This window comes from Carcharodon carcharias, chromosome 18 (genome assembly GCF_017639515.1).
Source record: "Carcharodon carcharias isolate sCarCar2 chromosome 18, sCarCar2.pri, whole genome shotgun sequence".
NCBI lineage: Eukaryota > Metazoa > Chordata > Chondrichthyes > Lamniformes > Lamnidae > Carcharodon > Carcharodon carcharias.
The window spans coordinates 72420873-72444894 of NC_054484.1; the positions used below are offsets into that span (position 1 = coordinate 72420873).

The following is a 24022-nucleotide window of genomic DNA, read 5'->3' on the forward strand; positions in this document are numbered from 1 at the left end:
TCTTCCCTGGAATCCAAACTGGTCGTTTCCAGTGTAGCTCTGCACCCTCCTTCCACTCTGTTACAACTCTGAACACAACTGATGCATGGACAATCAGACTAATTGTACAAAAGTCAGAGCATTGGCATGCCTTTGGCATCTTCCTTAGGGTGATCATTATTGTCTGCATGAAACTTCTGGCCATTCTCCTGATAAGTATCTTTGCACAGCTTAATAAACATGGATATTAAGTTCTTTCTCATGTTTTTAATCAAAACTAGGTATTTCATCTATTCCAGCCACTTTTCCAGTTCTTATCTCATTTATTTCTGCTCTTCTCTCTTTCTCTAGTATTTCTGGTCCACTGGTCAACATTACACATTTTTTGGCTGGACTGTTTCACGTTTTCATTTTTTCCTCCAGATGCACCTTCCATCTTTTTCTTGTTTCATCAGAATTTGTTAATAAACCACCTTCCTTACTCTCTTGCTGCTGTTTTCAAACCTCGATGCTGAGGGCCATGAATTTCCTTTGCTTTTGCACGCATAAGGCCTACCCTTCTGAGTCAATGATTTTTTTTAATATATCACACTGTTCTTTTAACCATTGCTCTCATACCTTTTCTGTTTTACTACTTAACTCATTATTCAAGTGTCTGTATTTCAGCTTACCGCCTTCAGTATTAATATTCTTCCTTTTTTTTTACTTTATTCCATTTTTTGCAACATTGCAGTCGTAACCCATAGTTTCTTGACCCTTTTTCCTCTTAAAAACCCTATGCTGTTTGCCCCTTCTATCTTGGCTTTCTTTAATCTGTTTCCATTGCTCATTCATGTTGGTGGTATCCTTATCTTTTCTAGCTAGCACTTTGTTTACATCATTTACAAATTCTTCATTTACTTATTTCAGCTTCTTGAAGTTCCATTGTTTTCTGCATATTCCACTTTGGATCTTCTTCATTGTTTCCATTTTCACAAGATGGTGGTCTGACTCTGTGTCGGCTCCTGGCTGAGATTTTGAGCTCTTAACACTATTCCTCTATCTTTGTCTTACCATAATTTGGTCCAGTTAATATCTTCCTTGTATTACCAAACATTTTCCATGTATGTTGTCATCGTTTATGAAGCGTTAACCATGTGTTTGTTACCATGAGTCCTGTTCTTCAAAAATGTACTAGTTTTTGACATTTCTCATTTCTTTCTTTGAGATCATATGGTCCTACTTCTTTGTTGTCACTTCCTCCTTCAACAAAACTGTTCCAATCTCCCATAACAGTCACATAGCTCTTTCCACTCCCCTGTTCAATTAGTTTTTCAGTTCTATCATACAGTTCATCAACCTTCTTATCTGGATCTTCACTTGTGGGTGTACATATATTGTGAATGATGATGTTAAAATGATAAATGATAAAATGAATGATGATAAAAGGTTGCCCCTTTTAGTTTTGCTAGCATCAGCCAACCTGAATCACATTTCACTTCATTCACACATTTGGCAGTTTCCTTGTTTAGCATTACTGCAACTCCCTGTTCCTTTTCTTCTCCTTCTGAGTGTGTCATTTATATTTCATCACTCATGGAGTCACCTCCTCCTGTGCACCATACTTCACATAACCCTAGGATGTTGGATTTCTTCTTTTCCATTTCTTATTTTAGGTCCTCTAGCTTTCCATTCCTGTTCAATGTTCATACATTCCACGTTCCTATTCTTTTGATTCTACCAAGCTTGTATATGTGAGGATTTCGCCGGATTGCAACCTGGGAGGTCTTGTTCCCTCCCTTGCCGATGATGACATCTGTCCTTTGACAGGGGCTGATGCCTATGCTGCTGGTGTTTATTTGTGCTGATGCCATTCTGAGCTGTTTTTCTTGGCTATTTTCAGTGGTGACTTGCCGTTGCCTTTCATTGTGGTGTTGGTTTAGTGGTGGACAACTTGACCGTTGTGACAGGTAGTATTGGGCTACAGTGATACCAGTAGCAGACCTCACATCTGACCTGAAAGGGTCTATCATCGTAACATCTTTCACTGAAAAAAATAGCTTCCTAATTACCAATCTTATTTCATTACAAAGTCCTTATTTAGCTTTCAGATTTTGTTGCAACATCATAACTGCTACTTCCTGAGGCTTAAGCTTGTATGCTGGCATGCCCAATGGAAGTTAGTCTGTGTAGAACCTCTAGAGGGTAGAGACTGTTATCTTCATCTATAAAGTTGACACTGGTGTAATTTTTCAATTCATCTGACAGCTTTTCTGAAGCCTTTCAATCAAAGCTACTGAATTGTTATTTTTAGCTTTTGAATAATTAGCCGTATTGAATACACCAATGCTTTCACCAAATAGGAAATCAACACAATTTGACTCTTGGGAGAAAACAATTCTCCAATGTTTCAATTGAATCTCTCAATTTTCCATACTCTGGTTAAAGAAGCCAGCCTGCAAACACTTTTTCATTGGATGTTATACCTGTGTTTTTTTGAAGTTCGAATTTCCACACTTGTGGCCATGTATAGTTAAGTTCTCGCTTTAAGTTGCCCCGTTTTAAGTCATTTCAATCTAATGTCATTTTTAATGGGGCTGGTATTTGCGTTTAGTTGTGTGAATTTGCATTAACGTCGCTTTGCACCGTATATGAAGTAGGATTGTGTGACCCAATCTTTGCCATTTTGGAGCAACCCATTTCACTGACCAGCTTACCTCTACAATCCTGCAACTTGAAGCTGCTGTCACTCTGTAGGTTGCTTCTTGCCCCTCGCTGCTCACCTCCTAAGCCCTTGCTCGCAATGAGTGCTCGGGAGACGAAAGGGGTGAGCAGGAGGGTTGGCCATCAGTAGGATCAGCAGTGAGAGGGTGAGCGACTGAGAGATGTGGCCAGCAGATGGGTGGACAGTGACAGGGAAGGTTACGGAGTGGGAGGGTTGGGGAGCATGATTAGTGGTGAGTCCAGGATTAGGGAGCGAGAGAGGTGGCGAGTGTGAGTTAATTAGAAAGAATGAGCATATTTCTTTTATATTTTTAACTAAATTTTATTTAATTTTCATTTATGAATATAGTAATTGAGCATTGTACAGTATTTAAAATTTCTGGGTACAATTTTTTTTTCTGGCTAGAAAGTCCTATAAAATCTAACTAAAGCTATTACATTGGTTGCAATGGGAAAATATGATTTGCTTAGTGTTCCATTTAAAATTGCATTTTTCAGGAATGCAACTACAAGAGGAGCATTACTATATTTCCTGAGTTAATGCAGCTTCCTACAATCCATTCTCTGTGCTCCAGAAATAACTGGTAGAAGCTGTTGAAAATCGCCTCCCAGCAAAAAAATAATCCCTCCAAATGTAATATCGTTATTTAAATCTTTAAATAATCAGCTGCTAGGAAGCAATATGTTGGCATCATTGGAGCTTCATCCATGTAATAAGCTTGGACTTTCTAATAAGCTCTCTTCTCTAGAATTTGCTTTCAATTTACATGTAGAAGATTTATGAATTGGTATTGAAATTTTAAGAAGTGAACATGGCTGTTCGACCTCTAAACATGCCCCACATGAATGACGCTCACATAACTCAAAGTTTAATCTATTGCAATAAATTGAATTGGGCTAAAAAATTGCTCCAGCCTCCATGTTCCCCACATGTCTCCATGTGTGCTGTAACAGAAACTGTCGAAGCATTTGCAGTCAAAGTCTATTGCAACAGCACTTCTTTAAATACAGGATTTCTAATTCTTTCCACCGAAGACCATAAGACAAGACGTAGAAGCAGAAGTAGGCCATTTGGCCCATCAAGTCTGCTCTGCATTTTAGTGAGATCATGGCTGACCCGATAGACCTCAACTCCAGTTTTCTGCCTCTTCCCCATAATCATTGATTCCCTTACTGATTAAAAATCTGTCTATCACAGCCTTGAATATACTTAACAACCCAGCCTTTACAGCCCTCTATTCACTACCCTGTGAGAAGAAATTCCTCCTTGTCTCTGTGCAGCCCCTTACTCTGAGATTATGCTCTCTGGTCCTAGACTCTCTCACAAGAGGAAACAACCTCTCAGCATCTACCCTGTCAAGCCCCCTAAGAATCTTATATGTTTCAATAACGTCGCCTCTCGTTCTCCTAAACTCCAATGAGTACAAGCCCAATCAACTCAACCTCTCCTCAAGAAAAGCACTCCATACCTGGGATCAACCTCATGAACCTTCACTGGACCGCCTCCAATGTCAGTATACCTTTCCTTAGATAAGGGGACCAAAACTGTTCACGGTATTCTAGGTGTGGTCTAACGAGTGCTTTGTATAGTTTTAGCAAGACTTCCCCAATTTTATTACTTCATTCCGTTTAAAATAAAGGCCCGATTTCCATTTGCCTTCCCTATTACCTGTTGAACTTGTATGTTAGCTTTTTGTGATTCATGCATGAGCACCCCCAAACTCCTCTGTGCTGCAGCTTTCTACAGTCTTTCTCCATTTAAATAATATTCAGCTCCTCTATTCTTCCTGCCAAAGTACATAACCTTACATTTTCCAACATTATATTCCATATACCAATTTGTTGCCCACTCACTTAACCTGTCTTTATTTTTTAATTTATTCACGAGATGTGGGCTTTGTTGGTTGGGCCAGCATTTATTGCCCATCCCTAGTTGTCCTTGAGAAGGTGGTGGTGAGCTGCCTTCTCGAACCGCTGCAGTCTATGCGGTGTCGGTACACCCACAGTGATGTTGCGAAGGGCGTTCCAGGATTTTGACCCAGCGACAGTGAAGGAACAGCGATATATTTCCAAGTCAGGTTGGTGATTGACTTGGAGGGGAACTTCTAGGTGGTGGTGTTCCCATCTATCTGCTGCCCTTGTCCTTCTAGATGGTGGTGGTCACGGGTTTGGAAGGTGCTGTTTAAGGAGCCTTGGTGAATTCCTGCAGTGCATCCTGTAGATGGTACACACTGCTGCTACTGTGCGTTGGCGTGGAAGGGATGGATGTGGTGCCAATCAAGCGGGCTGCTTTGTTGTGGACGGTGTCAAGCTACATGAGTGTTGTGGGAGCTGCACTCATTGAGGCAAGTGGGGAGTATTCCATCACAATCCCGACTTGTACCTTGTAGATGGTGGACAGGCTTTATGGAGTCAGGAGGTGAGTTACTCATCACGTGATTCCTAGCCTCTGACCCGCTCTTGTAGCCACAGTATTTATGTATCTATATAACTCTGTAGACTCTCTGTGGCATCCTCACTGCTTGCCTTCCTACCTATTTTTGTGTCACCTGCAAACTTGGCAATAGTACATTCACTTCCCTCATCTAAGTCACTTATATTAAGTAATTCAGGCCCCAGTACTGATCCTTGTGGCACCCCACTAGTTACAGGTTGCTATCTTGAAAATGCGCCCATCTTATTAAGTAACCTTACGTGCAGTACCTTATCAAACGCCTTTTGGAAATCCAAATATATTTCACCTACTGGTTCCTTTTTGTCTATCCTGCTTGTTACCTCAAAGAATTCTAATAAATTTGTCAGGCATGATTTCCCCTTCATGAAGCCATGCTGACTCTGCTTGATTATATTATGTATTTCAAAATGATCTGCTATTACACCCTTTAAAATAGACTCTAACATTTTCCCAGTGACAGATGGTAAGCTAATTGGCCCAAAGTTACCTGTTTTTTGTCTCCCTCCCTTTTTGAATAAGGGTGTTACATTAACAGAATCAAAACTTCTGACCTAGGAAAATGTTACGTAAAGCTGTGAAGGTGTAAAAACAAAAATACACCCTTATGGAGGACACTCAGATATCTCAACTTCAGTTGAATGCAGTAAACAAAATTGGGTTTTGAAAAAAAGTGCAGTTTTAAAATTACAATTAGCAGCTACTTCACTGAAACAATATTTTTCATCTCCATCAGCTTAACACATTTGTTCTAAAGTAACTCCACAGCGTTTGCACTTAGCTAGACAGTCCACGCCTTCCTTGTAAGATTCTCAGCAGCATGACAAAATATGTAATAAGGTCATTAATCCCATGTAGATTGCATTGTTGCTGTCTTCCCTGAAGACAAAAAAGATTCTCATCTATTCAGCAGCCAAATCTTTGTCTTTTCAAAATTCAAAAGCACCTTATATGGAATTAATTATCTGGTGTAGTTCTGAGACAAATGGTAACTGTTTTGTGCACAGCGCGGTTCCATTTTTAAGAGTTATAAAAATTCCAGTTAGCAGCCACTTCTCTGAAACAACTTGCACAGCAGAGATTAGAAAAGCCTCACCTGGATTTACCCTACTCCAGGTAGTCCTTGTATCAGATGAATCAAAACACTGTTATACTCTGTGCACTCAGTACCTGAATGTCAAAATAAAGTTTTAAAATATCTAACCAACTGTCATCCCACAGGTGCAGGACAACCTCACCAAACATAAAGCACCCTGCAAAACAAAGCCCAAAACCCTGACAGCATTTACCTTTTTTGTTATAGACTCATAAAAGTTTACAGCACAGAAGGAGGCCATTTGGCCCAGCGTGTCCATGCTGGTCAACAAAGATTTGACTAAACTAATGTCATTTTTCAGAGCATGGCCCATAACCCTGGAGGCTGTGGCAATGCAAGTGAATATCTAAATACTACTTAAATGCTTAAGTGAGTCTCCCTCTGCGGATTTGGTGGGAAAGCCCCAGATCAGTTGTGATTCCCTGAAGGATTACTCCTCAAAACCTTTTTGGTGGAGGAAAGGTTGCCCCTGTCAGTGTGTGTGTGGCTATCTTTATGTTGGTTGGAGTGTAGCCCAGTAGGTTGTCCATCCCATATTGGATGAGCAGAAATTCCCTCCAGTTACATAATGGGAAGATCTAAGTCATTGTCTTTAGATTTTGCCACTGACTCTGTCTCCCATGTCACTGTTTGAGGCTGAACCAGACTGTTTGAAACTTTGGTGTTGTATTTGACCCTTAGCTGAGCTCCAGTCTCCATCTCCTGTCCACCACCAACCTGCCCACTTTTTGTGACATTGCCCATCTCTGTTCCTGTCTGTGCTCATCTGCTGAAATCTTCATCCAGGCCTTTGTTACTTCTAGGTTTGTCCATTCCAATGCTATCCTGGCTGACCATACCTTGTACTTTCTAGGAACTTGAACTCATTCAAACTCAGCTACCCGTATCCTATCATGCCATCCTGTTCACCCATCACCCCTATACCTGCTGACCTCCATTGGCTCCTGGTCCAACAAAGCTTTGATTTTAAAATTCCCATTACTGTTTAAGTCCCTCCATGATCTCTCCCCTCTATATCACTGCAACCTCCTGCAGTCCTACAACCCACTGAGGTCCCTACACTTCTCTAACTTTGGCTTCTTAAGCATCCCAGATTTTCATTGTGCCACCATTAGTAGCTGGGCCTTCAACTGCCATGGCCCTAAGCTCTGGGATTTTGTCCATAAACCTCTCAGCTTAGCTGCTTCTCTCCATTTTTAAGTTGATCCTTAAGACATATCTCTTTGGCCAAGCTTTTAGTGATCTCTGGTATCTCTTGTGTCTCTGTGTCCAATTCTGTTTGCCGCTCTGGTGAACCATCTTGGGTCATTTTACAATGTTAAAGGGGCTATTTAAATGCAAGTTTTTGCTTTTTTGTGTACCAGCTCTAGGAAACAACTTTTTTCATAGAAACATAAAGAATAGGAGTAGGTCATTTGCCTCTTCAAGCCTGTTCTGCCATTCAATATGATCATGGCATACTCTGTGCTTTCCCCATATCCCTTGGTGCCTTGAGAGTCTAGATATCTATTTCCTTCTTAAATATATTCAGTGACTTGGCCTCCACAACCTTCTGTGGTAGAGAATTCCATATGTTTATCACCCTCTGAGTGAAGAAGTTTCTTTTCATCTCAGTATTAAATGGACTACCCTGTATCCTGAGATTGTGACCCCTTGTTCTAGACACACACACACACACACACACACACACACACACACACACACACACACAGCCAGAGGAAGCATCATCCTTGCATCCAATCTGTCTATCCCAGTCAGGATTTTATGTTACAATGAAATCTTCTCTCATTCTTCTAAACCCTATTGAATCGAGGCCTAGTCAGCCCAATCTCTCCTCATACAATAATTTTGCCACCCCAAGAATCAGTCTGGTGAACTTTCACTGCACTCCCTGTATGGGAAGTATATCCTTTCTTAGATAAGAGAGACCAAAACTGCACACACTACTCCAGGTGTGGTCTTACCGAGGCCCTGTACAGCTGCAGTAAGACATCCGTGCTCCTGTACTCAAGTCCCCGTGCAATTAAGGCCAACATACCATTTGCTTTCTTAACCGCTTGCTGCACCTGCATGCTTGCTTTCAGCGATTGGTGTACAAGGATATTGAGGTCCCTTTGTACATCAGCATTTCCTAGTCTATCACCATTTAAATAATACTCTGCCATTCAGTTTTTTCTATCAAAGTGGATAACACTTCACAATTATCCACTTTATAGTGCATCTGCCATGTATTTGCCCACTCACTTAACCTGTCTAAATCACTTTGCAGCCTCTTAATATCCTCTTCAATACTCACATTCCCAACAAGTTTTGTGTTGTCAGCACAGTTCCCTCATCCAAATCTTTGATGCATATTGTGAATAACTGAGGCCCAGGCACTGATCCCTGTGATACCCCATGAGTCACTGCTTGCCACCCTGGAAAAAGACCCGTATATTCCTACTCTGTTTCCTGTCTGTTAACCAATTCTCAATCCATGTCAATATATTACTGCCAATCCCATGTGCTTTAATTTTATACACTAACCTCTTATGTGAGACTTTATCAAAAGCTTTCTGAAAATCCAAATACACCACATCCACTGATTCTGCCTTATCTAATCTGCTAGTTATGCCTTCAAAGAACTCCAGTAGGTTTGTCAAACATGATTTCCCTTTCATGAATCCATGTTGTCTTTGTTGAATCCCATTGATATTTTCTAAATGTCCTGTTATCACATCTTTATAATAGAATCTAGCATTTTCCCTACTACTGATGTTAGGTTAACTGGCCTGTAATTCGCTGTTTTCTCTCTCCCTCCTATTTTAAGTAATGGGGTCACATTTATCACCCTCCAATCTGCTGGGACAGTTCCAGATCTACAGAATTTTAGAGGATGACAACCAACGCATCCACCATTTCCATGGCTACCTCCTTTAGTACCCTGGGATGTAGATGATCAGGCCCTGGGGATTTATCGGCTTTCAGTCCCATTAATTTCTCCAGCACTTGTTTTAGTAATGCTAATTTTCTTCTCACTAGACCCTTGGTTCCCTGGCATTTCTGGCAAGTTATTTGTGCCTTCCTCTGTGAAGGCAGAACTAAAGTAGTTGTTTAATTGCTCTGCCATTTCCTTGTTTCCTATTATAAATTCTCCTGTTTTGGACTGAAGGATCTACATTTGTCTTCACTAATCCTTTTTTCTTTTTACACACTATTGAAGCCTTTACGGTCTGCTTTTATGTTCCTTCTAAGTTTACTCTCTTAATTCTATTTTTTTCTTCTTAATCTCTTAGTCCTCCTTTGTTGAATTCTAAACTGTTCCCAATCCTCAGGCTTGCTACTTTTTCTAGCAACTTTATGTAGCTCCTCTTTGAACCTAATGCTATCCTTAATTTATTTTGTTAACCATGGTTGGGCCGCTTTTCCTGTAGTGTTTTTGCACCAGAAAGGAATGTATAACTGCTGCAATGCGTACATTTGTTTCTTAAATATTAACCATTGCCTATCCACCTTTTAATGAAGTTCCCCAATCTATCTTAGCCAACTCATGCCTCATACCTTCATAGTTTCCTTTGTTTAGATTTAGGATCTTAGTTTCAGATTGGACTACTTCACTTTCCATCCTCATGAAGAATTCCATCATGTTATGGACACTAACAAAAACAGAATTACCTGGAAAAACTCAGCAGGTCTGGCAGCATCGGCGGAGAAGAAAAGAGTTGACGTTTCGAGGACACTGTTCCATAAAGGATCCCACACAACCACTTCTCATTGCACAATACCAAACCTAGGATAGCCTGTTCCCTTGTCGGTTCCTCGCCATACTGGTCTAAAAAAAACCATCTCATGTACATTCCAGGAATTCACCTGCCACAGTATTATTGCTAATTTGGTTTGCCCAGTCTTCATGTAGACTAAAGTCACCCATGATTACTGTAGCACCCTTGCTACATGCATCTCTAATTCCCTGTTTAATGTCGCCCTCTGCCTTATCACTGCTGTTTGAAAGCCTGTAGGCAACCCCCACTAATGTTTTCCACCCCTTGTTGCTTCTTAGCTCCACCCAGACTGAATCTACATCTAGATTTTCTGAGCCAATATTCTCTCTCACTATTGCACTGATTTCATCCTTAACTAACAACGTCACCCCATCTCCTTTTCCTGTTTGCCTGTCCTTTCTAAATATTGAGTACCCTTGGATATTCAGTTCCCAGCCTTGGTCACCCTGTAGCCATGTCTCTGTAATTGCAATCACATCGTATCCGTTGACAACGGTTTGCGCTGTTAATTCACCTACCTTATTGTGAATGCTCCGTGCATTCAGATACAGTGCCTTTAGACCTGTCTTTTTAACATTTTTATGCACCTCTTTTTGCACTTTGGCCCTATTTGCTGCTAGCCCTTGTTTCCTCAGCCATTCACTTTTGCTTTCTACCTTTATTTTTCATTCCTGTCTTTGTTTCTCTCGCTTTTGTCTCCCCACTCAGGTTCCCATCCCCCTGCCAATCTAGTTTAAATCCTCTCCCACAGTACTAGCGAGCACCCCCGCAAGGATATTGGTCCCGGTCCTGCTGGGGTGTAACCCATTCAGCTTGTGTAGGTCCCATTTGCCCCAGAATAGGTCCCAATGCCTCAGGAATCTAAATCCTTCCCTCTTAAACCATCCCTCCAGCCACGCATTCATCTGGTCTATTCTCCTATCCCTGACCTTGCTAGCACTTGGCACTGGGAGAAATACTGAGATTACTACCTTTGAGATCCTGTTTTTAATTTATTATTCCCTATATTCCACTTTCAGGACCTTGTCCCTCTCTTTACCTATGTTGTTGGTATCAATATGAGCCATGATGTCTGGCTGTTCACCCTCCCTCTTTAGAATGTCCTGCAGCTGCTCAGTGACATCCTTGACCCTGGCACCAGGGGGACAACGTGGTGTCAATCTGCAGTCGCGGAGACATGTCTGTTCCCCTTGCAATAGAATCCCCCTGCCATCCGCCACCACCAACACCCCTGGTGCAGCTGAGCCACTTGTGGTGCCACAGACTTGGCTCTTGCTGCATTCCCTTAAGAAACCATCTCTCACAATAGTATCCAAAACAGAAAATTTATTAGAGAGGGAGATGGACCCAGGGGACTCCTGCACTACCTGCTTAATGCTTTTACTCTGTCTAGTGGTTATCCATTCTCTTTCTGCCTGTGCATTCTTTACCTGTGGTGTGACCACCTCACTCTGTGTGCTATCCATGAAGATCTCATCCTGTGGGTGCTCCACAGTGACCCCAGCTCCGAAACCCGGATTTTGAGTGTCTGCAGCTGGAGACACTGCTTGTACACATGGCCACTCTGGACATTGGAAGCCTCCCTGGCTTTCCACATTGTACAGGAGGAGCATTCCACTTGGCCGAGCTGCCCTACCATGACTTACCCTTAAATTACTCCCTTTATTTTTACTTCCTCTAGTTTAGCGAATATTAAGGGCAGAAGAACTACTCGCCAGTTCCTGCTTACCAAGATCACCGCTCTTACTGAAGAATGGTAGAAAATGAAAGGAGCCTTCCTTCACCAAACTCCAACTTAAGCACTCTAATGCAGCCCAAAGCATCACTCCAGTGCAGACAAAAGCAACACTGTTGTTGGCTTGCTTTTATGCTGTTTGAATCTCATCTGTCAGTTCAGTACATTACTCTAAAATAATTATAAAGCTTTTGCACTCAGCTGGACAGTCAGCATCTTCCTTATAAGATTGTTGGCTGTATGAGTGGCACTACTCAGGAAATAAATGCACCAACAGATGCACCCCTTAAACTGAGTCAAAACACTCCAAACAGAGAAAAACTGCATATTGTTATCATGGATTGTTAGCCATGAGAGATATCTTTGAATCTTATAACTGACTGCAACTGAATAGGTTTTTGCAGTACTGCAGGCTGCATTTGTGAGTTCATAATGATTTCTTACATCTCTCTCCTGGGTTTATAGATACAAACCAAGATACACATGAAAGAACAGTATGTAATCAAACAAACTTGGGTAAGGCTTATATTGCATCTCTCCCGCCAGTCATACAGAATTTTTCTTCTGAAATACCTTTAAGTGCTTGGATAAGCGTCCTTATAAGGAATTACTTGCACACTTGTTTTTATAGGTAAGCCAAATTATGAATGTTCCAAAATAAGAACTAATCTCTTATATTAAAAATTGTGTGTAGAAACTAGCTTTTTAAGTTACTGTACGTAACACTGAATCTAATGTCACCTGACACATGAAATAGGGATAACCCCCAATTGTTTGGATGTCACAGGGCCACTGAAAAGAAAACAAGCCCTCCCCCATGTAATGAAAGTTTTTAATTAAAAAATTGATAGTCATGCAAAACAGCAAAGATGTAATAGAGGTGCTGAGGTATTCCATTCCCTGATGAGGTTTCCCTCCCACCATCTACTCCTAAAACAAAAAATTAACATTTGGAATTACCCCTAACCTGTCTAAGATTGGGATTTGCTATCACCATCCCAGTGATAATTGTGTAGGATGTTATGCACCTGGCATTGTAGACTCATAGCCTAGAAAATACATGCAGTGGCATCCTTGACTCATCTCTTTCACTTAGGACAGCTGTTTAGCTGTCTCCGGTGAATAGATTTGACACGCACTATTGACATTCTTTTATGCCTGTTTCTTGTGCGATATATCATTGAGGGAGCTGATCTGCAACTGCCACCTTTGTGTTTATGTTGAGCTGCTGTTTCATCCAACAGGGTGGTGGTAGTTGCATGGGTTGTTATCTATCTGACATTGTAAACTCATCATAAGATCTGAGCCTATGAAATCAGGCTTAAATAGCAGACTGGATAGTAGGCTGGCAACATAACAGAGCAGGGGTTAAGGTCGTTACTCAGACTGACTAAAGGCGGTCAGTCATGTTCCACAGGGATCTGTGCTGGGACCACTGCTATTCACCATTTACATGATTTGGATTCAGCAATTGAAAACACAATATCAAAATTGTGGACTACATCCAATTGGGAGCTATGTTTAACAGTGAGGAAGACGGACAGAACTTGCAGAACAGGCATTCGGCAAATAAATTCAATATAGGTAAGTGCAAGGTTGTGCATTTTTTTGATAGGAGGAATAAAGAAGTCAACTACTTCACAAATAGGAGTCTAATTGGGATACAGGGGCAAAGGGATCTAGGGTACAGATTCACAAATCATCAGAAGTAGTAATGCAGGAAACAAAGCCATAAAAATGCACTCAAAGCACTGAGGTTCACTTCTCATGGCATGGAATTGAGAAGAAGAAAAGTTATGGTAAAGTTGCATAGAACTTTGTTTAAATAGATCATACTTTGGAGCACTGTGCTCCATTCTGATCTCCAGGTTACAGAAAGGATAAAGATGTACTAGAGAAGATGCAAAGAAAGGATGGTACTAGAACTGAAGTGTTCTAACTATCAGGAAAGATTGAACAAGCTAGGGTTCTGCTCTCTAGAAGAGGAAAGTCTGGGAGGTGATCTGATGGAAGCCTGCGTAATTACGAAGAGTTTGAGAAGGTAGATGTAGAGAAAGTGCTTCCACTTGGGGTGGAATCCAAAACTAGGGACCACATATAAGACAGTCACCAGTAAATCCAATAGAGAATTCAGGATAAACCTCTTCACATGGAGAATGGTTAGAATGTGGAATTGGCTCTGCGTGGAGTATAGCTGCGGTAAGTAAGTTAGGTAAGAGAAAAGATATATTGATGCAGTTGGATGAAGGAAGGTTGGGCCGAATAGCCTGTTTCTGTACTATATAGGTACTATGTAGGGTTTAAGATTATGAAGTCATTTGTAACAAAAACTCTGACAATGGACTGGCAGTGTTTGGATAGCAGGTACAATTTGAAGATTGCACTTCTGCTCTTAATTAAGAGCATGTGTAGTTGATCTGTACCCAGGTTTCTCCAAATGCTTCTGTTGAACTGGTTAGTAAGATGCAACTAGTACAGATTTGCTTAACTTGTTTTATATTTACTGCCTTGCTTTTTCCTATGGAAGCTACTAACTTCTGTTTGAACAGGCTATCAGTGGGAGAATAAGAGCTAGTTTCCTGTTGTGTGGCATGCTTTATTTGGTTGGCACATTACAGCAGATGTTTGCTGTACCATTCTTGCCTTTACACAGTCACTGACGTAATTTAGAACTACAAATAGCTATTCAAAAGAGCAGATCTGTCTCTGCCTTTCACAAACACTTTGCTTAACGTGATGCTAGTGCAGTTCTAGGAAACCCCAAACCTTCAAGTTAAGATGAGAGACGGGAAATCTAATTGAACAATGCTGGTGTCTTCAAATTTAAATATCCCATTACCTAAGCCTATTTTTTTAACATTATAAAAGAAATGCAGAAATTTTATAAGTTGAACAGGACAACCCCTTTTTGTGACATAGCTAGATCCTGCAGGAGATGATTTCTCAGTGCCATTTATGTGGGATTGACAAGTACCATTGACAGTATTTTGACTGAGTGAAACATTGGTAATAAATCTCTGGCATTCTGTTGCTCCATAGAAGTAGAAATCTCCTGAGAGGGAGCTTTACCTGCACCCATCATGTTCCACACATCACACTTCTTGTGATATCTACATGGTGTTGCAGGAGCCACAAGTGTTGCCTGGCATCAGGCTGTTTTTGGCTTTGGCACAAATTATCTAGTATAGTTTTACTCTGTCTAGTTTCAGTAGCTGTAAGCTTTGAAAATACCTCATGGCCAACTATTCCTCAACTGTATGTTCCCTTTATAGCTGAAGCAGTAATGCCTTCTGAGAAGCTTAACACTCCCTGCTGATATCATATGCAACCCACTGCATCCGCCTTTGAGCTGGCAAGAAATAAAAAAGCTGTATTGTTGTGGATGAAATGTGGCATGGAGTGATGGTGCCGTTAGATGAACTTGAGTCTTGAGGGCAAACGACCCTGAGACCAAGGTCCTTACTTTCTGCTGGTGTCCACCTAAATCCTTTGTTCGGTGATCTGCTGAATCTGCCTTAGCTTGCTAGGGTCATCTGCTCGGGTTCCCTTGGACATTTCCAGGTGGCTTCTTGTTGATTTGAACGCCTGTATTAAAGAACTCTGTCCCCTGGCACTAGACAAACCTGGCAGACTAATCTTTCAGTAAAGCCTCTGCAATTGTGCAGTCTTCTTGATGTCTGATTTTCCAAGCTCAGCATTCTCTCCATTAAGCCGTGGCTACAACTTAATGGCTTTAATCCCTTATTAGCTAATAAACATCTGTAATGGATACTGAAACTCCTGTTTTATTTGCACCTATCCAAATCAAATACTTCACCAGTATTTAAATCAAGAATGAATATGGGAAATCTTGTCTTCGTTATATTAATCACTTTGCATAAAACACAGATGTACCAGTTTAAAAAACTGCACCCAGTATTGTGTCAGCCTTCTATTGGTCATTTTTTGTGATGGGGCATACGTACAGTTTTATGCTGTGCCACCAAGTAGTTTTCAGTCTTCCTGGCTGAACCAAAGGCATTCTTCCAGACTATTCGTTACTTGCTTTGTGCCCCAACTTACTGCTTCTTTATAACATTTAATTTCCTTTGTATTACACCTCTGATTCATTTGACACTTTCACAGGGGGCAGGTTGATCATCCAGGTCAGCCAAGGTAAGGAATTTAACTTCCATACAGCCTGGCTCCTCAGTGCTTAAAATGCCACTAAATGATTAGCTCAGTCAATGAACTCAATGAATTTAATGAATTCAGTCAATGAATATTCAGGTTCCTGAGCTAAAAATGTGATGGAATTTCTTCCAGAAAACTATATAGCAATATTTTACATAACTTTTTTGTAAGACATGAAATTTTACCCATCTAATCACAGTGTTAATATCATCCATTTCTGTGGCGGTTCTCTGTGACTACGATGCAGAGCTTTCGATAAACTTACATTTCTACCTGTAAGCTTCTGGTGTCAAATCATAAACCACAAGCATCACTCATTTTACAACATCATAATCTGCATTGCCCATCAAATCTTTACTACAACTAACTATAGAGAATAGGGGAGATGGTGATGAATGGCAATGTCCTGGACTAGTAATCCAGTGGCCAGGCTAATGTCCTGGGGAAATGGGTTCAAATTCCACCACGGCAGCTGGTGGAATTGAAATGTAATTAATTAACTGAAAGCTAGTCTCAGTAATAGTGACCATTGAAGGAAGGATATCTGCTGCCCCTACCTGTCTGGCATACATGCACCCACAACTATATAGTTGACTCTTGACTGCCTTCTGAAATAGCTCAGCAAACCACTCTTGGCAATTATGGATGGGCAACAAATGCCTGCATCCCATGAAAGAAAAACTTTAGAAAAGATTTTAATGGCATTTTTGTCTAACTTTTATTTCAATTAAGGTGGTTTTCTAATGATCTCAAAGGTCTTAAGAAGGATTTAAAGAATAAAATTAGATCTAGAAAAAAGGAGTAGAAGAGCAGTTGCCTCTGGTTTAGGAATGCAATGGGATCTGAAGTTTTATGAACAGGGGCACAGAGTTGTTTTAAAAAAAGATAATGTATGTAAGCAGAGAATGCTGGAAGCACTCAGCAGGTTGACTCATCTGCAGACAGAGACACGAAGTTAACATTTCAGATGTGTGACCTTTCATCACAACTGGAAAATGGTCTGAAAAATCATACTAAACCTGCATGAATTATTGGCTAGGCTGCAGTTAGAATATTGTTGAGTTTTGGATGCCTAGCTTCAGGAATTATGTCAAGTCCATGTAGAGAATGCAATATAGAAGAAGCTCACTTAGAAGACACATGAAGTGAGAGGCTTTAGTTATGAGGAGAGAAAAACCGGAGCTCTTTTCACAAAAAACATGAAGTGGACACCTGATGATAGCATTAACAATTGAAGAATTTTAATCTAGTAAATAGGAAAAGCTATATCCACTTGTAAGTGAGTTGGTAATTAGAGGTCATAAATTTAAGATCAAATCCCCTTCTCTTCAGCATGAATTTATGTATTTCTTTGCAAGACATGAGATTGACCTTGTAGTTAGAGGAGACAATATTGTCCATTTCTGCTAACTCTTTTTGGCTACAATCTGACCTTTCAGATTTTAAAAAAGGGCAGAGTTCTTGTGACCTGTGCTCAAACTTGTTGCCAGGTTTTCCTACGCTACATCATTTCTGAAAGTACGTAACGACAGTTCACTTTGGCGGGGCAGACATCTGATTGGAGGAGTTTACACCTCGAGGTGGGCTTGGAGTTTGCAAGGATGAAGGGTTCAAGGGTGGGAGTTTTGGGGAAAGAGTGATATTGGCAGTTTTTCAAGGGTGTGGAAGAGGAAACAGTTAACAATGTCAGCTAGCATGGAAGCATTGAATTGAACTGGATAGTCAGTTTTGTAGGAAAAGGGTCACAAGTGTGGAGTTGGGTCCCATTGGTACCTATAAATGCATGTGCAATTGAAGTTCAATACAGATGTGTTAGATGGTACGTTTTGTAGAAAGAATAGGAAGGCCACATACTTGGAAAATAAGCCTTTAAATGGGATAGAGGATCAGAGGAATCTGGGATCACAGCACAAAACATTAAAACTAACAACGCATATTAAGAAAGCTTTTTGAAATAGCAAGCAAAGCACTGGGTGTCACTTCTAGAGGGGTAGAATTAAAAAGCTCTGTTCAATTTGTATGGAACCTTGGTGTATCATGGGATACAGTGGACAGTTATGATCTCCAATTTATAAAAAATACTTTGAAGCACTACAGAAGATTTACTGGGATGACATCAGAACTGAGAAGTCATACCTATCAAGCAAGGTTGAGCATGCTGAGGCTTTTTTCCCTAGGAAGGGGTGACCTGATAAGTCTTTAAGGTTATGAAAGGGTTTGATGGGGTAGATGTACAAAACAACTTGCATTTATATAGTGCCATTAACATAATAAAAAATCCCAGTGCACTTCACAGGAGCGTTATTAAACACAGTTTTACACTTGACCATGTGAGATATTAGGGCAGATGGCTATAAGCCTGGTGGTCAAAGAGGAGTAATGGATAGTATAGAGGAGGAGAAACTTGGGGCTTTGGCAGATGAAGGCATGGCCACGATCGATGGAGAGATTAAAATTGTTGATACTCGAGGCCATAATTAGGAGTGTAAATATTTGAGGGCTGTGGGGCTGGAGGAGATTAGAGGTAGCGAGGGGTGAGGCCATGGAGGGAATCGAAAACAGGGATGAGAATTTTAAATTGGGGTGTTTCTTAAACCAGGAGCAAGTATAGGAATAGGTCAAGGATAGATTTTTTCACTTGTGGGGAAGATCAGAACTTAGGGTCCTAAGTATAAGACAGTGAGATTAATAAATCCAATAAGCAATTCAGGAGAATTTTTTTATTACCCAGATAGTGGTTAGAATGTGGAAACGTGAGTTTTTTTAAATTGCCATGAGGTTTTTAAAAATTACTCTTTCATGAGATGTGGGTGTCGCTGGCAAGGCCAGCATTCGTTGGTCATCCCTAATTGCTCTTGAACTGAATTACTTGATGGGCCATTTCACCAGGCAGTTCAGTCACCCACGTGAATGTGGGTCTGGAGTCACAGGTAGGTCAGACTGGGTAAGGATGGCAGATTTCCTTCCCTAAAAGACATTAGTGAACCAGATGGGTTTTTGCAGAAATCAATGATTGTTTCATAAATCTTTGACCATATTCCAGATTTAGTAATTGAATGACCAGCTACCATGGTGGGATCTGAACCCATGTCCCCAGGACATTAGCATGGGCATCTGGATTACTAATCCAGTGACATGACCACTATGCCACCAGGTCTAGCATGGATACATTTAAGGGGAAGCTGGATAAGCATAAGTGAGAAAGGAATGGCAGGATGTGCTGATGGAGTTAAATAAAGATGGTAAAAGGAGGCTTGTGTGGAACAGAAATGTCAGTGTGGACTTATTGGGCCAAATGTTCTGTTTCTGTGCTGCAATACATATATAATATGTCAAAAGTTGTCTACAAATACCTTGTGGGAGGTATCCTCTTAGCAGCATTCTTTGCACCTCTGCTTCTGCTCCAGGGAGTTGCATTAATGATATAGTTTATTGATGTGTTGGCTCTGTTGGAAAATTGATTTGGTATTTGAAACTGGCTTGGTTATTTACATGGCGGCGCCAGTCTGAAGGAGTTATTATTGGCTGAGTATACAGTAATATGTAGTTGGTACAAGCTTCTAATTTTACGCACTTCAATTGATTCCAACCACTGATCTGGGCTTCTGTTTAGAATTGATGCTAACACATCTGCACTTTGCAGAGGTGGAATGACACCATGGGGATATCTAAAACAACAGGTCATGAGAGGAAAGGGAGGCGAAATCTGTTTTATAAATGAGGATCTCTCCCAAAAAATAGGAGGCCTCAAACTCCCTTTTGAAATCACTTTACATTGCCATTTTCCAAAGCTATTAGCCATCTCACACTATAATGTCCCAAAAGGGAAGAAATTACTTTAACAAATATTAGAATTGATAAACTTCCAATCATCTTGGAAATAGATTCTTGCAGAATATGTATTTTTTTCATAATTGTAAAAGCTATTTCATAGTACATTTTTAATTAACTTAATTAACACTGTCTCAATATAAATATTTCACTTGCAGTAGTGATATCCACATGAACTATTCTTTAATTTTGGCATCAGCTTGAAATATAAAGAACAAGCATCATAAATAGGAAGGGGAAATAATTGAGATTTCACTGGAACCGCTGCAGTCCATATCAGTTTAGTTTCCACCTAAATTTTTTTAAATCATTTTAATTACTCTAATAAGATGTAACGGATATGTGGACAAGTGTAGGATGTAATTGATTAACTGTAATACTGATCATAACTCATTGCTTTGTATGTCCCATTGAGTTCAGTTTACTTCTCATTTTGTCATTTGTGTACAATTTCTAACCTACTCTCAATAAAAATACTTGAAATAAAATCTAAAAAATGTTTTAAAGACTTCAACTAGAAGTAATTGCTATGTTACCTATGATAGAAACTTTTAGATTGAGTAAACCTAGGCATGCAATTACTATAATTGCTCTGAAGTGAGAAGTGAATTAAAATATTTTAAGTACACTGTTTTTAAATGCTCCATTGATTTGGTTATCAAACATCTTCCATAGTGAAGAGATCCTAAATTCTGGAGTTAAATCATTGTCCCTAGCTTCTGTGCCCACATTGACATTTAAATACTGATTTGCTCCTAATTGTTAACCCTCCTGCCCTGAAGGCAGGATAGGTGCAATGATCTTTCATTACTTTGCATTCTCATTTTTCATTCTTGTGTTGTGTTTTATTTAGGCTATTCACTGCTTTGAGTCGGTGATCAAGAAATGTGAGGGAAAAGTTGACCCTGACTTGTTTTGCCAGCTTGGTCATTTCAACCTCTTGTTGGAGGATTATCCAAAAGGTAAGCAACATTTTTTCTTGTATTTACATTTCTGCCCATTTATTTTTTGATGATAAGCTGCGGATCATCCTAAGGAAAATATTTTTCCTTAGGTGATGGGTTTTTCAGGATATTAAAGCTACACGAGTCTAAAGGTGTTGGGCAAAATGTCGAATGTTAAAGGTTGCACTACCATAATGTTTGTGGGTAATTTTGGATCTTGTGCTCATATTATTGGGAATTTTGTCAAAATAAATGGACGAAGGTTGTCTGATTGAAATTAGTTGAAACAGTTTAAAAATGACTACCTGCAGCAGGAATTTGTTTTGTTTTAACAGGGAAATCTTGCACGGGGGGGCCATAAAGAATATAGAATGCGAGAAATGGAAAGGTGAAATGGGAATTGGTGCTAATAGTATGGCACAGGCACATGTACCTAGACAACAAATGTCCTACTACAAGGTGCAGTGTCTGAAAGTAACTGCAGGAAATTTTGCAACTTCTTTCAACCATTGCACATGTCAGTTCTGATTTGGAACAAAAATAAAAATACTTGGAAAAACTCAGCAAGTCTGACAGCATCTGCGGAGAGGAACGCAGTTAACGTTTCGAGTCCATATGACTCGTCAACAGAACTCATACGGACTTGAAACGTAAACTGTGTTCCTCTCCGTAGATGCTGTCAGACCTGTTGAGTTTTTCCAGATATTTTTATTTTGGTTTTTGTTTTAGATTTCCAGCATCTGCAGTTTTTTGCTTTTACCTTAGTTCTGATTTGGATCCTAGGACATTTTCACTGATACCAGTAGGACAGATTGATTTGTGTTTGAAAATTTTGGTTTGGGGTTCATGTAGCCTCTGTAGACGAGGGCAGGGACTGCAGAAAGTATGAGCAAATTGACTACAACATTGTGGTGCAGGGCTCATTCAACTTGGGGGAATGAAAGGGAATCTATTAGTAGTAGGAGACATTATGGTCAATGAGATAGAATTTGCTCTCTGCAGCCAAGCGCATAAGTCCCGAAGGCTGCGTTGTCTGTCTAGAGCCAGGGTTGAGGACATCTCGTGGTGGGAGAGGAACTTGGAGTAGCAGGAGAAGGGTCCAGTTGACATGGTCCATGTATATATTAATGATGTAGTTATGGCTAAAAAAAAGGGCTGCTAAGGGAGTTTGAGCAGATGGGGGCTAAATTAAAAAGCAGAACCACAAAGGTTCCTGGATTACTGCTTGAGCCATGGACAAATAGATATAGGGTAAATAAGTTCAGAGTTAAATGTGTGGCTCACAATTCATGGAGGACTGGCACCAGTGCAGGGGAAAGAGGGAGTTGCTCTGTTGGGACGGCCATCACTTGAACTAAGCTGAGACCAGTGTGTACTGGCAAATCGAATAACTAGGGCTGTAGAGAGGGCCTTAAACTAAATAATGGCTCTGGGACTTTGGTACTGGTGGTGGTGGTGGTGGGTGGGTGGGGGTGGGGGGGTGCAGTTCATGTGAGGGGAAAGTCAGAAAGTTAATGAGAAAGAACAGGGGGTAGTGTAAGGTGGTGATACAGGTAGTGATAACCAGAATGGGACAGGAAGGAACAAAGCATACAAACCTAAATGCGCACCAGCAAATAGTGTCATTGTAGAGAAAAATGGTAAAAAGACAGAATTTATGAGTGAATGAAGCATTCATATTGATAGATGAATTGATAGCATAAACAGAAATCAGTCGATATGACATGACAGCTATTGCAGAGACGTTGTTGCAGTGATCATGACTGGGAACTGAATATTCAAGAGTATTTGACATTTTGGAAGGATAGGAAGACAGGATAAGGAGGTGGGGCAGCTCTGTTCATAAAAGTTGAGAACATTACAGTAGTCTGAAATTATCTTAACTTTTAACTTATTTTCCCATCAAGACGGCAGATAAGAATGGTAGACATATAAGGAGATATTTCTGCAAAAGAGTTCCCCTGTGCTTTATAAGATCCTGAGGGCTCCTTTGCTTTTCCTGGGACCAAACCAAGGTGTGCCACAGCTCTTGGGAGTTCACTTTGATTTTCCTCGGTGTTCCTACTATCCTCCGAGGTATGAGATTTCTTAGGGTCCTTGCACCAGTATCCAGTGAGGCGACCTTCCAACTTGCCTTAAGCACCTCACTGTTGCGGACACCCCAACTCGAGCATGGGCCTCGTTGATTTCTTGCTTAGTGACCCCAAAATCAGAAAATACTGTTGGTTTCTGATGGCCCTTTGCTACTTGTCTGCAGCCCCCTCTCTTGCTTCTCAGAACAGCTCCCAGGCTCCAGCTAACTGCTATAATAAAAACAGCAAATGCTGGAAAAACTCAGCAGGTCTGGCAGCATCTGTGGAGAGAGAAACCCAGAGTTAATGTTTTGAGTCTGTATGACACTTCAGAGCTGAAGAGAGATAGAAGTGTAATGGATTTTATAATGCTTAAGAGTAGGTGGAGCAGAATAGAAGGTTAGGGATAGATGGGGGCTCAGGAGAGATTTGACAAAGATGTCATGGAGACAAGACAAAGGTAAGGTTAAAGACTAAAGAAGGTCCTGATACTGGCATAAAGGTAAAATAGAAGGTGGTAATAGCAGAACAAGGATCAGTGCTCTGAAAGTAAAACATAAGAACATGTGACAGATGGCTCTGTGTGGGGTTGGGGGGGGTGGGGAGTTGGATTAAAAAGGGGGTCAAGATTGAGGAGAGAGTTCATGGCTTGAAGTTGTTGAACTTGATGAAAGTTCAGAAGGGTATAAAGTGCCTTATCGGAAGATGAGGTGCTGTTCTTCCAGTTTGCGTTGAGCTTCACTGCAGCAGGCCAAGGAACGACATGTGGGCCTGAGAGCAAGATGGTGAGTTTAAACAGAAAGCGATAGGAAGTTCTGGGTCATGCTTGCAGACTGTGTGAAGGTGTTCTGCAAAATGGTCACCAAGTCTGCATTTGGTCTCCCCAATGTAGAGGAGGCCACATTAGGAGCAGTGAATACAGTAGATCAAATTAAAAGAGTGCAAGTTTTTTATTATTCATTCGCGGGCTGGGCCAGCCTTTATTGCCCATCCCTAGTTGCCCTTGAGAAGGTGGTGGTGAGCTGCCTTCTTGAACTTCTGCAGTCCATGTGCTGTAGGTACACCCACAGTGCTGTTAGGAAGGGAGTTCCAGGATTTTGACCCATCGACAGTGAAGGAACGACGATATATTTCCAAGTCAGGATGGTGAGTGACTTGGAGAGGAACTTCCAAATGGTGGTGTTCCCATCTATCTGCTGCCCTTGTCTATCTAGGTGGTAGTAGCCGTGGATTTGGAAGGTGCTATTTAAGGGGCCTTGGTGAATTCCTGCAGTGC

The 24022-nt window shown here is 40.7% G+C and overlaps 1 protein-coding gene across 2 annotated transcripts in view; it reads left to right on the forward strand.

Moving 5' to 3' along the window:
• kdm6a (lysine (K)-specific demethylase 6A) overlaps positions 1 to 24022 on the forward strand; it is a 284665-nt gene that overhangs the window by 60060 nt on the left and 200583 nt on the right. For both annotated transcript variants that reach the window (XM_041210596.1, XM_041210597.1), the window contains exon 3: positions 20584 to 20692. In XM_041210596.1, the coding sequence (XP_041066530.1) occupies positions 20584 to 20692 (109 nt within the window). The remainder of the gene's footprint in view (positions 1 to 20583; positions 20693 to 24022) is intronic.